Source organism: Leuresthes tenuis, unplaced genomic scaffold (assembly GCF_036924035.1).
Source record: "Leuresthes tenuis unplaced genomic scaffold, fLeuTen1.0.hap1 SCAF_17, whole genome shotgun sequence".
In the NCBI taxonomy this organism is placed as follows: Eukaryota; Metazoa; Chordata; class Actinopteri; order Atheriniformes; family Atherinopsidae; genus Leuresthes; species Leuresthes tenuis.
In genome coordinates, this window is record NW_027325371.1 from 1228812 (window position 1) to 1241362 (window position 12551).

Here is a 12551-nt window from a genome sequence, read left to right on the forward strand (position 1 = left end):
GCCTGGAGCCTGGTTCTTTTAAAAAATATCAGGGGGCTTGATTAGGAGATTATGCCCGAGGAGGGGTGCTTAAGTGGGGGTTAGTTTTCAAGGATAGGGAGCCTGGAGCCTGGTTCTTTTAAAAAGTACCAGGGGGCTCGAACGGTAGTTTGTGCATGAAGACGGGTGCTTAAGTGCATGTGGGTTTTCCAGGACATGGGGCCTGGAGCTTGGTTCTTTTAAAAAGCACCAGGGGTTTCGAACGGGACATTGTGCCCGAGTAGGGGTGATCAAGTGCGTGTGAGTTTCCCAGGAAAGGGAGCCTGGAGCCTGGTTCTTTTAAAAAGTACCAGGGGGCTCGAACGGGAGTTTGTTTCCGAGGAGGGGTGCTTAAGTGCGGATGAGTTTTTCAGGACAAAGGGCCTGGAGCCTGGTTCTTTTAAAAAGTACCAGGGGGCTCGAACAGGACATTGTGCCCGAGTAGGGGTGATCAAGTGCGTGTGAGTTTCCCAGGAAAGGGAGCCTGGAGCCTGGTTCTTTTAAAAAGTACCAGGGGGCTCGAACGGGAGTTTGTGCCCAAGGAGGGGTGCTTAAGTGCGGATGAGTTTTCCAGGACATGGGGCCTAGAGCCTGGTTCTTTTAAAAAGTACCAAGGGGCTCGAATTGGAGTTTGTGCCCGAGGAGAGGTTCTTAAGTGCGTGTGAGTTTTCCAGGACAAAGGGCCTGGAGCCTGGTTCTTTTAAAAAGTACCAGAGGGCTCGAATGGGAGTTTGTGCCCGAGGAGGGGTGCTTAAGTGCGGATGAGTTTTTCAGGACAAAGGGCCTGGAGCCTGGTTCTTTTAAAAAGTACCAGAGGGCTCGAACGGGAGTTTGTGCCCGAGGAGGGGTGCTTAAGTGGGGGTGAGGTTTTCAGGACATGGGGCCTGGAGCCTGGTTCTTTTAAAAAGTACCAGAGGGCTCGAACGGGAGTTTGTGCCCGAGAAGGGGTGCTTAAGTGGGGGTGAGTTTTCAAGGATAGGGAGCCTGGAGCCTGGTTCTTTTAAAAAGTACCAGGGGGCTCGAACGGGAGTTTGTGCACGAGGAGGGGTGCTTAAGTGGGGGTGAGTTTTCAAGGATAGGGAGGATAGGTTTCCAGGACTGGAGGCCTGGAGCCTGGTTCTTTTAAAAAATATCAGGGGGACTTGAACGGGAGATTATGCCCGAGGAGGGGTGCTTAAGTGGGGGTTAGTTTTCCAGGACATGGGGCCTGGAGCCTGGTTCTTTTAAAAAGTACAGGGGGACTTGAACGGGAGTTTGTGCCCGAGGAGGGGTGTTTAAGTGCGAGTGAAGTTTCCAGGACTGGAGGCCTGGAACCTGGTTCTTTTAAAAAATATCAGGGGGCTTGATTAGGAGATTATGCCCGAGGAGGGGTGCTTAAGTGGGGGTTAGTTTTCAAGGATAGGGAGCCTGGAGCCTGGTTCTTTTAAAAAGTACCAGGGGGCTCGAACTGTAGTTTATGCATGAAGACGGGTGCTTAAGCGCATGTGGGTTTTCCAGGACATGGGGCCTGGAGCTTGGTTCTTTTAAAAAACACCAGGGGTTTCGAACGGGACACTGTGCCCGAGTAGGGGTGACCAAGTGCGTGTGAGTTTCCCAGGAAAGGGAGCCTGGAGCCTGGTTCTTTTAAAAAGTACCAGGGGGCTCGAACGGGAGTTTGTGCCCGAGGAGGGGTGCTTAAGTGCGGATCAGTTTTCCAGGACATGGGGCCTGGAGCATGGTTCTTTTAAAAAGTACCAGGGGGCTCGAACGGGAGTTTGTGCCCGAGGAGAGGTTCTTAAGTGCGTGTGAGGATTCCAGGACAGAGGGCCTCGAACCTGGTTCTTTTAAAAAATACCAGAGGGCTCGAACGGGACTTTGTGCCCGAGGAGGGGTGCTTAAGTGGGGGTGAGGTTTTCAGGACATGGGGCCTGGAACCTGGTTCTTTTAAAAAGTACCAGGGGGCTCGAATGGGAGTTTGTGCCCAAGGAGGGGTGCTTAAGTGCGTATGAGTTTTCAAGGATAGGGTGCCTGGAGCCTTGTTCTTTCAAAAAGTACCAGGGGGCTCGAACGGGACATTGTGCCCGAGGAAGGGTGCTTAAGAGGGTGTGAGTTTTCCAGGACATGGGGCCTGGAGCATGGTTCTTTTAAATAATACCAGGGGGCTCGAATTGGAGTGTGTGCCCGAGGAGAGGTGCTTAAGTGCGTGTGAGGATTCCAGGACAGAGGGCCTGGAACCTGGTTCTTTTAAAAAGTACCAGGGGGATCGAACGGGAGTTTGTGCCCGAGAAGGGGTGCTTAAGTGGGTGTGAGTTTTCAAGGATAGGGAGCCTGGAGCCTGGTTCTTTTAAAAAGTACCAGGGGGCTCGAACGGGAGTTTGTGCACGAGGAGGGGTGCTTAAGTGGGGGTGAGTTTTCCAGGACATGGGTTCTGGAGCCTGGTTCTTTTAAAAAGTACCAGGAGACTCGAACGGGAATTTGTGCCCGAGGAGGGGTGCTTAAGTGCGGGTGAGTTTTCCAGGACTGGAGGCCTGGAGCCTGGTTCTTTTAAAAAATATCAGGGGGCTCGAGCAGGAGATTATGCTCGAGGAGGGGTACTTAAGTGTGGGTGAGTTTTCCAGGACAGGTATACTGGAGCCTGGTTCTTTTATAAAATACCAGGGGTCTCGAACGGGAGTTTGTGCCCGAGGAGGAATGCTTAAGTGCGGGTGAGGCCTGGAACCTGGTTCTTCTATAAAGTATCAGGGGGCTCAAATTGGACTTTGAGCCCGAGGAGGGGTGCTTAAGTGGGGGTGAGTTTTCCAGGACATGGGGCCTGGAGCCTGGTTCTTTTAAAAAGTACCAGGGAACTCGAACGGGAGTTTGTGCCCGAGGACGGGTGCTTAAGTGCGGGTGAGGATTCCAGGACAGAGGGCCTGGAACATGTATCTTTTAAAAAGTACCAGGGGGCTCGAATTGGACTTTGAGCCCGAGGAGGGGTGCTTAAGTGGGGGTGAGGTTTCCAGGACAGAAGGCCTGGAGCCTGGTTCTTTTAAAAAGTACCAGGGGGCGCGAACGGGAGTTTGTGCCCGAGGATGGGTGCTTAAGTACGTGTGAGGTTTCCAGGACAGGGAGCATGGAGCCTGGAGCCTGGTACTTTTCGAACATACCAGGGGGCTCGAACGGGACTTTGTTCACGAGGACGGATGCTTAAGTGCGTGTGAGGTTTCCAGGACATGGGGCCTGGAGCCTGGTTCTTATAAAAAGTACCAGGGGGCTCGAACGGGAGTTTGTGACCGAGGACGTGTGCTTAAGTGCGGGTGACGATTCCAGGACAGAAGGCCTGGAGCCTGGTTCTTTTAAAAAGTACCAGGGGGCTTGAGCGGGAGTTTGTGTGCGAGGAGGGGTGCTTAAGTGTGGGTGAGGTTTCCAGGACCAGGTTGCCTTGAGCATGGTTCTTTTGTAAAGTACCAAGGGGGCTCGGATGGGTGTTTGTGTACGAGGAGGGCTCCTTAAGTGTGGTTGAGGTTTCCAGGACAGCGGGCCTGGAGCTTGGTTCTTTTTGTAAGAAAAAATTTGAGAGTGGTTACTGGCAGTCAGCCGGACGATTTTCGGGCACTTTTCTCGTGGGCCTGACTCCCGGAGGTCAGTTGCGGCAGCTTTGGGAAGGTAAGCCGGACGAATTTGGGACTCTTTTCTCAGAGGAAAAGTATTTTCCAAAGTACCATGAAGTATCAGGGTACTCGGACGGGAGTGTGTACCCAAGGAGGAGTGCTCAAATGCGGGTTATGTTGACAAGTTAGGGGGCTTGGAGCCTGGTTCTTTTAAAAAGTACCATCTCGTACCAGGGGGCTTGGACGGGTGTGTGTACCAGAGGAGCAGTGTTCTGCGGGTGAGGTTGCCGGGTCAGGGAGCCTGGTTGTTTTCCAAAGTACCATGAAATACTAGGGGCTCTGATGGGACTGTGTGCCTGAGCAGGAGTGCTTAAGAGTGGCTGAGTTTTCCAGGCCAGGGACCCCAGTTCCCAAACTGAAGCAAGTAAAAATCGGGCACTTTTAACTGATAAAAATATCACCCAAAGTGAAACAAGCAATTTTGGCACACTTTTTATCATTTAAAAGTGTCCCATTTTTACTTGCTTCAGTTTGGGAACTGGGGTCCCTGGCCTGAAGTAAATATGGTTTTTTTAACGGTGAAAGTGCCCCAAGCTTAATCAAGTAAGAATGGGCTACTTTTGACATTTGTAAGTGTCCGAAAGTGACAGACTTTCATCATTGAAAAAATTTCCCGAAGTGGACTTATTTTAGTGTAGGGTCCAATTTGGCACACTTTTCGTATGGCATGGGTGCGCGAAAGTGAATACTGTCACAACTTAAACGCCACCTGGTGTTGATCAGAAGTAAAGGTGGCCCAAAGTGCACAGGGGTCTCCCACTCCCTCACTGTCCAGAGGAACTCAGGACACACCTCACCACCCTTCCTGAGACTGGTTCTGCCAGAGGTTTCTTCCTGAGTCTGGTTCTGCCAGAGGTTTCTTCCTGTTAAAAGGGAGTCGTTCCTTTCCACAGTCGCCAAAGGCACGCTCAGTCATGCTTTCGTCCCTTTCCGACCATGTCTTGTGGTGCATGCCGTTCTGACCTGATTTGCATTGTTTTTTTGTTGGTGGGCGCACTTTTAACCTTCTTCCAGGACTTATTGTGAACCTCTAAACGTCAGTTTGAAAGTTCAAGTTTAGTTTGAAATGTCACTGCTGGCTGGAAGGAAACTTTCTGAGAGGACAGATGCTACGATAGAGATAAAGTCTGTCTTCAGCTCTCACTGATGATACAAATCCATTTACTTCTGTTTGCGTAATTCACGGAGCAGAACTGTTTCAACATAATTTCGGTCTCTGTCACGATGACTCATTTTATTCCAAAGCTAGTTCCTTCTGGTCCTATTTTGCAACTTATATTCATGGTTTGAACTAGCGTGTTAAAATACTGCAAATAATTAAGACAGAATTATATATGTGAACAAAACACTATCATTAAGCTAAAGGCAATATATTTACTTAACTTTATAACTGTCAAGAATGGTGGATGAAGGTGGGACCCAGATGCAGAACTTTCAAAATCAAAAAGGTTTATTTCCAACCACAAGACAAGGAGCACGAACAAAAGGCGGATCAAGGCCGGATCTCAAAAATACTAAAAGCTATGGCAAAACAAGACTAATAAATAAACAAGACTATGGACAAACTGTGAACAAGGTGGCAGAACCTGGACTTAACCTTCTGTGACATGAAGGGTTGGTGAGGATTCTGCAATGAGTGAAAGGAAACCAGGAGACTAAATGCCGTGGAGGGAGTGATTAGAAATTATGTGCAGCTGATGACAATGAAACAGGTGACATGAGTGAGACTAACATGACAGGGGAGAAACATGGCAAGAACATAAGCTGAAAACCTATGTTCTCTGAAGGGCTTAAAACCGGGTCCCATCTGGCGGACTCCCCATCGCCGGAGGTCGTCTGGCGGACGGCCAGATCTCTGGCGAAGAGCGGTGGTGAGTCTACCCAGGTTCCCACTGGCGACGGCGTGAGCTCACCCGAGCTTCCATGGGTGTGGGTGAGGACAACGATGGACGGCCGGCAGAGACGTGGAACCCGGCAGTGAGCACACCTGCAGGTGTGAACAGATGTGTAACGTCCTCGGTGTTTGGAAACTGCTCTCTCATTCACAGAGGAAGTAAAGTCACTGTGATGCAGAAGGAACACGCAGATGAAGCTGCTGTGTCATGTGTGTGCGTGGACAGCTGTATAAGTAGAGGTGTGAGTGTGTGGACATTCAGATCAGCTGCTGCAGACTGCAGGTAAGCGCCTCACTGTCACCATGACAACGCTCTGCTGGTCGCAGATCAGTCCTGACGGCACCCGACTGAAGCTGAGACGACTTTAAATGTTTATTTCCAGAAAGTTCAGTTTGACCTTTAACTTTTGTCTTCTGTTTCTTCCTCTGATTAGAAATCCGGCTGAACCTGAGAGGCCTGAGGACGGATCAGCATCAGGTTACTTTACTAACATTATCCAGAAATAACAATTTGCTGTAATCACAGCTCAGCTCAGTCTCCATCTTCACAGATCAGCTTCACATCCAGCAATCTGCCCATCATCCAGCTCATCAGCCCCCTTCGGACCACCCTTTGTTTCCTCTCTGCAGGTCTGTGGTTCATTTTTACCTTTAAAGACCTTTTACTGTAATGTGATTTAGTAATTTCTGGTTGCAGTTATAATGAGGGCCAGTGGCTTCGGGTCCATCACTGGTAGATGGAGAGATAATCCAGTTTTCACCTTATTCCTGTCATGCAGAACTGAGAACATCTCCGTTCAGATTAAACCTAAATCAGTTTTCTAACTGAAACCAGAACCTCACCAAAACCTCATCATCGAAACCCAAAAATTAAGGTGGAAACAGTCCAAGTGGTGCATTTTCAGAGGTTCAGTCTTTAGTGATCATTTCCATGAGTTCTTCTTTGTCAGATGAGATTTAGATTAGATTCAGCTTTATTGTCATTGCACAAAGTACAGGTACTGAGACAACGAAATGCAGTTAGCATCCAACCAGAAGTGTAAAACAGCAGTAAAAGTGGTTAAAGTGCGTATGTGAATTTTCGCGGACTCAAGGCCGATTTTCAAGGACTCTTCTTGGGGGGATATTCTACCAACCTGGTGCCTGACATAAGCGGACATAAGGCCAATATTTTAACACTTTTCCCGGGGCAAATTTAACCAGGGAAACCGCAACAATTTTCTCCAACTTGGCACACCTTCTCCCAAGACAAGTGTGACAAGTTGGACTCCCAGAGGTAATTTGAGGCGGATTTTCGCGGACACAAGGCCAATTTTCAAGCACTTTTCTCAGGGGGGTATTTTACCAACTTGGTGCCTGGCTCCAGGGGGTCAATTGAGGGGCATTTTCGCGGACATGAGGCCGATTTTTGACACGTCTGTGGGGGAGAGTGTGAGAGGTGGGTGTCCTGTCGTGAGAACAGCCTTGGTGGTTGGCTCCTGGTTATCCCTCTCAAAGCGAGCATAAAAGCTGTTAAGCCCGTTCAGGAAGGAGGCTGGATGTTGGGGTGGTGTTGGTGGGTTTGTAGTCAGTTATGGCCTGGTTGCCAGATGAGTTGGATAATCCTGATATTACGTAGTAATAACAACTGAATTCGTTCACACCGAGCTCAGCATGAACTGTTAAATAGTTCTAACATGACAGCTCTGTCCACAAAATGTTTGATTCTAAAATTTAAAACGTTTTTACAGGATCCCATAAGAAAGGAAAGAACACGTTTAATCTCCCTTCTTCAACTGAGGTTTGGATTATCAGGTAAGTAATGGAATTATTCTTCATTTATTTGGAATCCAAAGTAATTAAAATCCACCAGAAACACAGTTCAGTAGGAACATGATCTCCAGAGAACTGTCTTTCCTCGTATCTTTGTCTTAAATCTCGTCCACATCTTCAGTCGGAGGCAGGATTTATTCTCTATATATTATAATGGAAACAGCTTCATCAATAACTATCAATATGAACAGAATCTTCTCCTAAAACTCTAATAATTTCAACCATATAAAGCTATATTCCGCCTCCACTCTCTGGAAAATGTATCTGGTGTTCCGTGTTGAAGTGGGATGTATTTTTCCTGTGTGAGTGATATGGTCTTTGGTGTGTTGACAGTCATGGCGTCTGCCGGCGTGCTGCTCCTGCTGCTGATGTCCTCGAACCTCCTGATCTGCAGTGGTACCGAACCCTCCAAAAAGAAGACAATGAACGAAAAAACTGAGAAATTTTTCAAAAGTAACATAGACAAGATCAGATTAACAGTCACACCGTTTCTGAGCCTGATACCAATTGCCGGTCAAATTCTAAGTCCTATTGTAAATGCTATACTAGTAGGAATCAGTAAATTAATCAACAGAAATTCAGACTTAAATGCTATCACTGACATGTTTCACAGCCTTGACCTTAAGCTGAATGAATTCCATGTAGAGCAGAAATGGGACACCTGGGCCAGTGGTGCTTACCACAAGCCAGAGATGCATATTAGTACAGCCTGGAAGGACTATCTAATTCTGACAGAAACTCTGAAAACAGCCACTGATGACGCCACGGTTAAGAGACAAACTGATAATTTCTTAGAGTCTTACGCGAAGTATGAGCCCGCCACCAAAGCCTTGGATGACCTGCTGACCTCTAAAGGAACCACTTTCATCACCAAGATTGGAGACGTGATGGCTCCTCAAGTTCACTGTCATGAGAGGGAAATTAGAGCGTACACACTGTTTATCCACAGTCTTATCTTTAAGGGCAACGTGTTAAATCAGTTCTACTACCGGCTGAAGAATATAAACTCTGAAGCCAGGGTTAATGCGGCAGCTCAGACTGCATATGATGCAGGAAAAGCCATGTTTGATGTCCAAAAGAAATGCATCTCCGATAGTATGACTTATGTGAAACAGGATGTGGAAAAACTTATGGATGAAAAGAAAGATCACGGCCAACTTGCAAAAGAAATCCGTAAGTTTCTGGATGAAAATTATAACACATTCGACTGGATGGTTGTTGCCTATACCACCAAAAATTCTGGACATGAGAGATTTAAAACTATGAATCAACACGTGTTTTCCGGATTCACAAAGTTGACCAAGGGGGCTGTTAGTGTAGCTGTGGCCCGACAGGTGAAGGGGGCTCACAACAAGGCAGGTGCTGTGGGAGCAGTTATTAACAAGTGCATTGATCGAAAAACTTTGTGTGTGGACGTTCCAAATAAACTGAGTGAATGTAAGCTACTGGCAATAGGAAACATGAAGGTGACTCAGGCGTACACTGCGGTCCATGCCTATAAGAAGGACGGACATGAGAGTCGCACAGGTGGGCCAAATGAGTTCGACAGCTTTCGGAAACCTGAATCTTCCCCCTACTATCACACAGGAAAGTGTAAGAGACTCTCTCTGAAAAGTGGAAGTTATACTGTCATGATTAAAAGTGACAGAGAGATGATCAACGATTTATGCAGAGAGATGAACTGTGGTCCACATGGCAAGTGTGAGCTCATACCAGAAACCTCTGTAGCGGTCTGTGAGTGCCACGACCAATACTATGGAGAGAAGTGTGAGCAAAGTTTAGATGATTACAAACAAGAATTAAGGAGCATAGATGAAAATTTAAAGACTCTACGCGGAAATGATGGTTAGGGAAAGACTCCAGGTCTCATATAAGGCGCAGAGGCCCAATAACTGCATAAAAGAGCCTGGTGCTGACAGGTTCCTCCTGCTATTTAGCCTGCCTCTCAGTGTAATCAGACTGCTTCTCCTGCTTCTCCTGCTTTTCTGAATCTGTAAGATGCTGAAATCAATAAAACCCATTTTATGGACTTCAGTGATCTCTGTGTGTTGTTTTTTAGCTCTGTGAGCAGCATAAAACTGGATGAGGATAAAACACTAAAACTCACCAACTTAAATTCACATGTGGCTGAAATGATGTCCGATGGGATCATCTTCATTTTTCAGACATAAAACACACGTTCTCTATGACACAGAGTTCACGCCAACATTTCCCACCATCTATAACACGACACACACTAATCAGTGGAACTACAGGGATATAATATTCAGTAAATATTAAAAGGACTGACATGCAAAGGAGGTGGAGTTCTAAATAAGTTTAATGGTCTTAGTTCATAAGATTGAATCTAAAAACATGTGATTGAAAGTATACGTTTCTCTGATGCACACCACATGCTGTCGGTCATGCCTGAGACATCTGGGTCAGGCTGTTCTCTGGTATAAATAAGTGAAGGCGTTTGTGTAAATTCAGACATGAAGGAACCACATCAAGAGTGTTTCAGTCCAACGATCCTCTGGGAATCTTTGGGAATCCTGGTATGCTGCTGTGTGACATGTATCTCCCTTGAATGTGCTAACGCTAATGCTAAAGGAGTCCACCTGAGAGGCCGCAGAGATGAGTCCGACCGCTCTGGTTTTTCTCAGCAACACACACAGATTAACCAGCTATAGAGATGACCGAGACTGCATCTCCTCACTGAATGTTGTACGTTCACTGGAAGCTGGTTCAGTTTCTGTTACAATGCTCTGTGCTGCTAAAGAATCTGGTTGTTGACAGGATGGAGAATCACAGGGGCACCACCCAAGGAAGCCCCAAGGCTATGACAGGAAATGATGTCACCATTTCTGCAGAAGTGGTGGTAATTTTATATACTTTTACAAGTTAAAGAATTGTAAATATGTGGAACTTCACTCCACACTCGCCCCCATGTTGGCGGTCATCTTTTCAAGCTATGGGCCTCTACCAGAGGTTCGGGAGCTTGTGGGTTTAGTATTGTAGCTGTTGCTTGGACTGCTTGGATGGAGGTGTAGCGCTTAGCACCATCACCTCACAGGAAGAGGGTTCCTGGTTTGAATCCCGACTGTGTGGAGCTGAAGATGCGTAAAGATGGTAAGATGTATGACATTACTTACTGTTACCTTGTTTTTGATCGGTGGGACTTTTTTGCTCCCCTTGTTGTAGCCCCTGTTATAATTATATATCTCTGGTGTTTCAACATCTTTTACTCTTATAAAGGTGTGTCTGATTCTCTAGCGTAGCATGGCTAAAAAGGTGGAATGCCCTCTCCGAGTTTGGAATGAGATCCTTCCCCAAGTTTGCTGCCCGTCTTCTGTCCGTCCACACAGACACACAGGGAGGCTATGATGAAGCTCAAGCATTAGATACTTCAAATCCAGTCTGAAATATGAGATTCTGGCTTGTTCTGGTGAAATCTGCCTGCTTTAGACACATAAGGTCCAGTTGATCTGTTCAGAATAATGGAAAACATATGAGTGAATGCGCGCTGTCGCGCACATTTGTCTCGTCAGCAGCTGGCATGAAGCTGTTTAACCATGTTGGCTGCCCTGCTGCTGCCCTTCTGCTGCCCTTCTGCTGCCCTGCTCCTGCCCTGCTGCTGCCCTGCTGCTGCCCTCCTGCTGCTATGTTTACTCTGCCGTCATCAGCCATCTTGGCTCTGGCTTCATCAGCTGTGATAGAACAGGGCAGCCATCTTGGGTGTGGTCAGCATTAGTTGCTATGGGCAACAGCTGTGACTGCCAACTGCCAACTGTCAAATCTGCACCTCACTTTGTCCCCTTAAAATCATGGGGTTTTCATATTGAGGCACAAGTCTGGAACAAACGGTCGCTGTTCGAAAAGTAGAAGTCGGATCCGAATAATTCTTTCACCGTGGGCGCCAGAAGAGACGGGGGAAGCCAGCGGTGTCATTTTTATTCTTCTACCCCCCGTGGCTCCTTTATTATGGCAGTTTTAAAATGAGTTTTCCGACTGATTTCAGGGCTCGGCCGTTTTATAATGGGATGGAATGTTCCCTCTCTGCGCTCAGAGGAGATTTGTGAGAAATCTGTGAGGCCAAGCTCAATGACAGTCACATTGGGTGAAAGAGAACTAAAATACCTACGTTTTGATATATAATTGACCCAGATCAGGCAGATATTTTGGACGTGAGAGGAATTTGTTCGAGAAATGATCTTTTAAAGATTTTTAGAGTGGGAGTTACAGTGTAACCGACATGAGACGACCTCCTCTGGACACCTAAAACGTAAACTGCCGTTGTGTCAAAGCTGTATAAGCTATTAACAAGCCCTTTACCACAGTTAAAGCTGAGTCTTTCCTGTCACACACAAACTTTGAATGATGTGTGTGTGACGCTGTATGGCTGAGTTACGAGGCCTCCAATGTTTAGGTCTTCTCCATTCATTTTCCCATTGACAATTTGCCCACTTTTTCCCATTTATCCGCTATTCCTTTCGAGTAATGAGAGAGAAAAATACAAGCACACTTCTGCCCATCGACGCGCACGCAGCGATGTGTTTTTTATTTTAGTCGGACCTTCGCTGTGGGACGAGTAGTGCGCCGAAAAACGTGACGGAAGCGGAAAAATAATAAGTATGAGCAATAGTAATATGTGTGCCGTGCCTTTGGCATTGGCACCCATAATAACTCCACTGAAAATTGATTAGCTGCAAGAGGGCAGCAAAGTTCTAGAAAAAGTTGTATAGCAACAGACTTTTTCCTGTCTAACAATGCTTTTGATACTTTCCTCTCACAGTCTTGATTTTATGTGTTTAACTGAGAGATGAAATGACAAAACCAGAGTGGGGGGGTCTTTGTGCCATATTCAGGGCAAATATACCCACTCACAAGATAAAACATTTAGTTTTTTCCTTAATTCGAGGATGTGTCATTTAAAATGGAGATAAAACTATCTTAAATACTTTGTATCACCGCAGAATGATTTTATTGATGATTTTACTGAATTTTTTTAAATTGTGTGCACTGCTGTTGACTGTTTAATCATAACAGGGGACTTGAAGGGGCACATAGATGTAGCCCATAATAAGCAAGCTAAAGAAGTCACTGCTTTCCTTGAAATGTTTGGTCTAACTTAGCGTGTGACTAAACCCCCCCCCCGCAAATGATCAGTTTTGAAAATACTCTGTGTTCTAATGATGATGGCGTGTGTGTTTGTGTGG

At 46.6% G+C, this 12551-nt stretch overlaps 2 protein-coding genes across 2 annotated transcripts in view; one reads left to right on the forward strand and one right to left on the reverse strand.

The window, feature by feature from the left end:
- The window catches only part of jmjd6 (jumonji domain containing 6, arginine demethylase and lysine hydroxylase), a 154358-nt gene that overhangs the window by 98388 nt on the left and 43419 nt on the right, over positions 1–12551 (reverse strand). The window lies entirely within an intron of this gene.
- LOC140272697 (uncharacterized) lies at positions 6075–9359 on the forward strand. Its single transcript, XM_072368101.1, has 3 exons — positions 6075–6171; positions 7272–7335; positions 7687–9359. Exon 3 carries the CDS (start codon positions 7689–7691, stop codon positions 9201–9203), a length of 1515 nt encoding a protein of 504 aa, XP_072224202.1. The 5' UTR covers positions 6075–6171; positions 7272–7335; positions 7687–7688; the 3' UTR covers positions 9204–9359.

Coding starts and splice junctions, on each gene's coding strand:
- LOC140272697 (XM_072368101.1), top strand. CDS start 7,689: ATGGCGTCTGCCGGCGTGCTGCTCCTGCTGCTGATGTCCTCGAACCTC.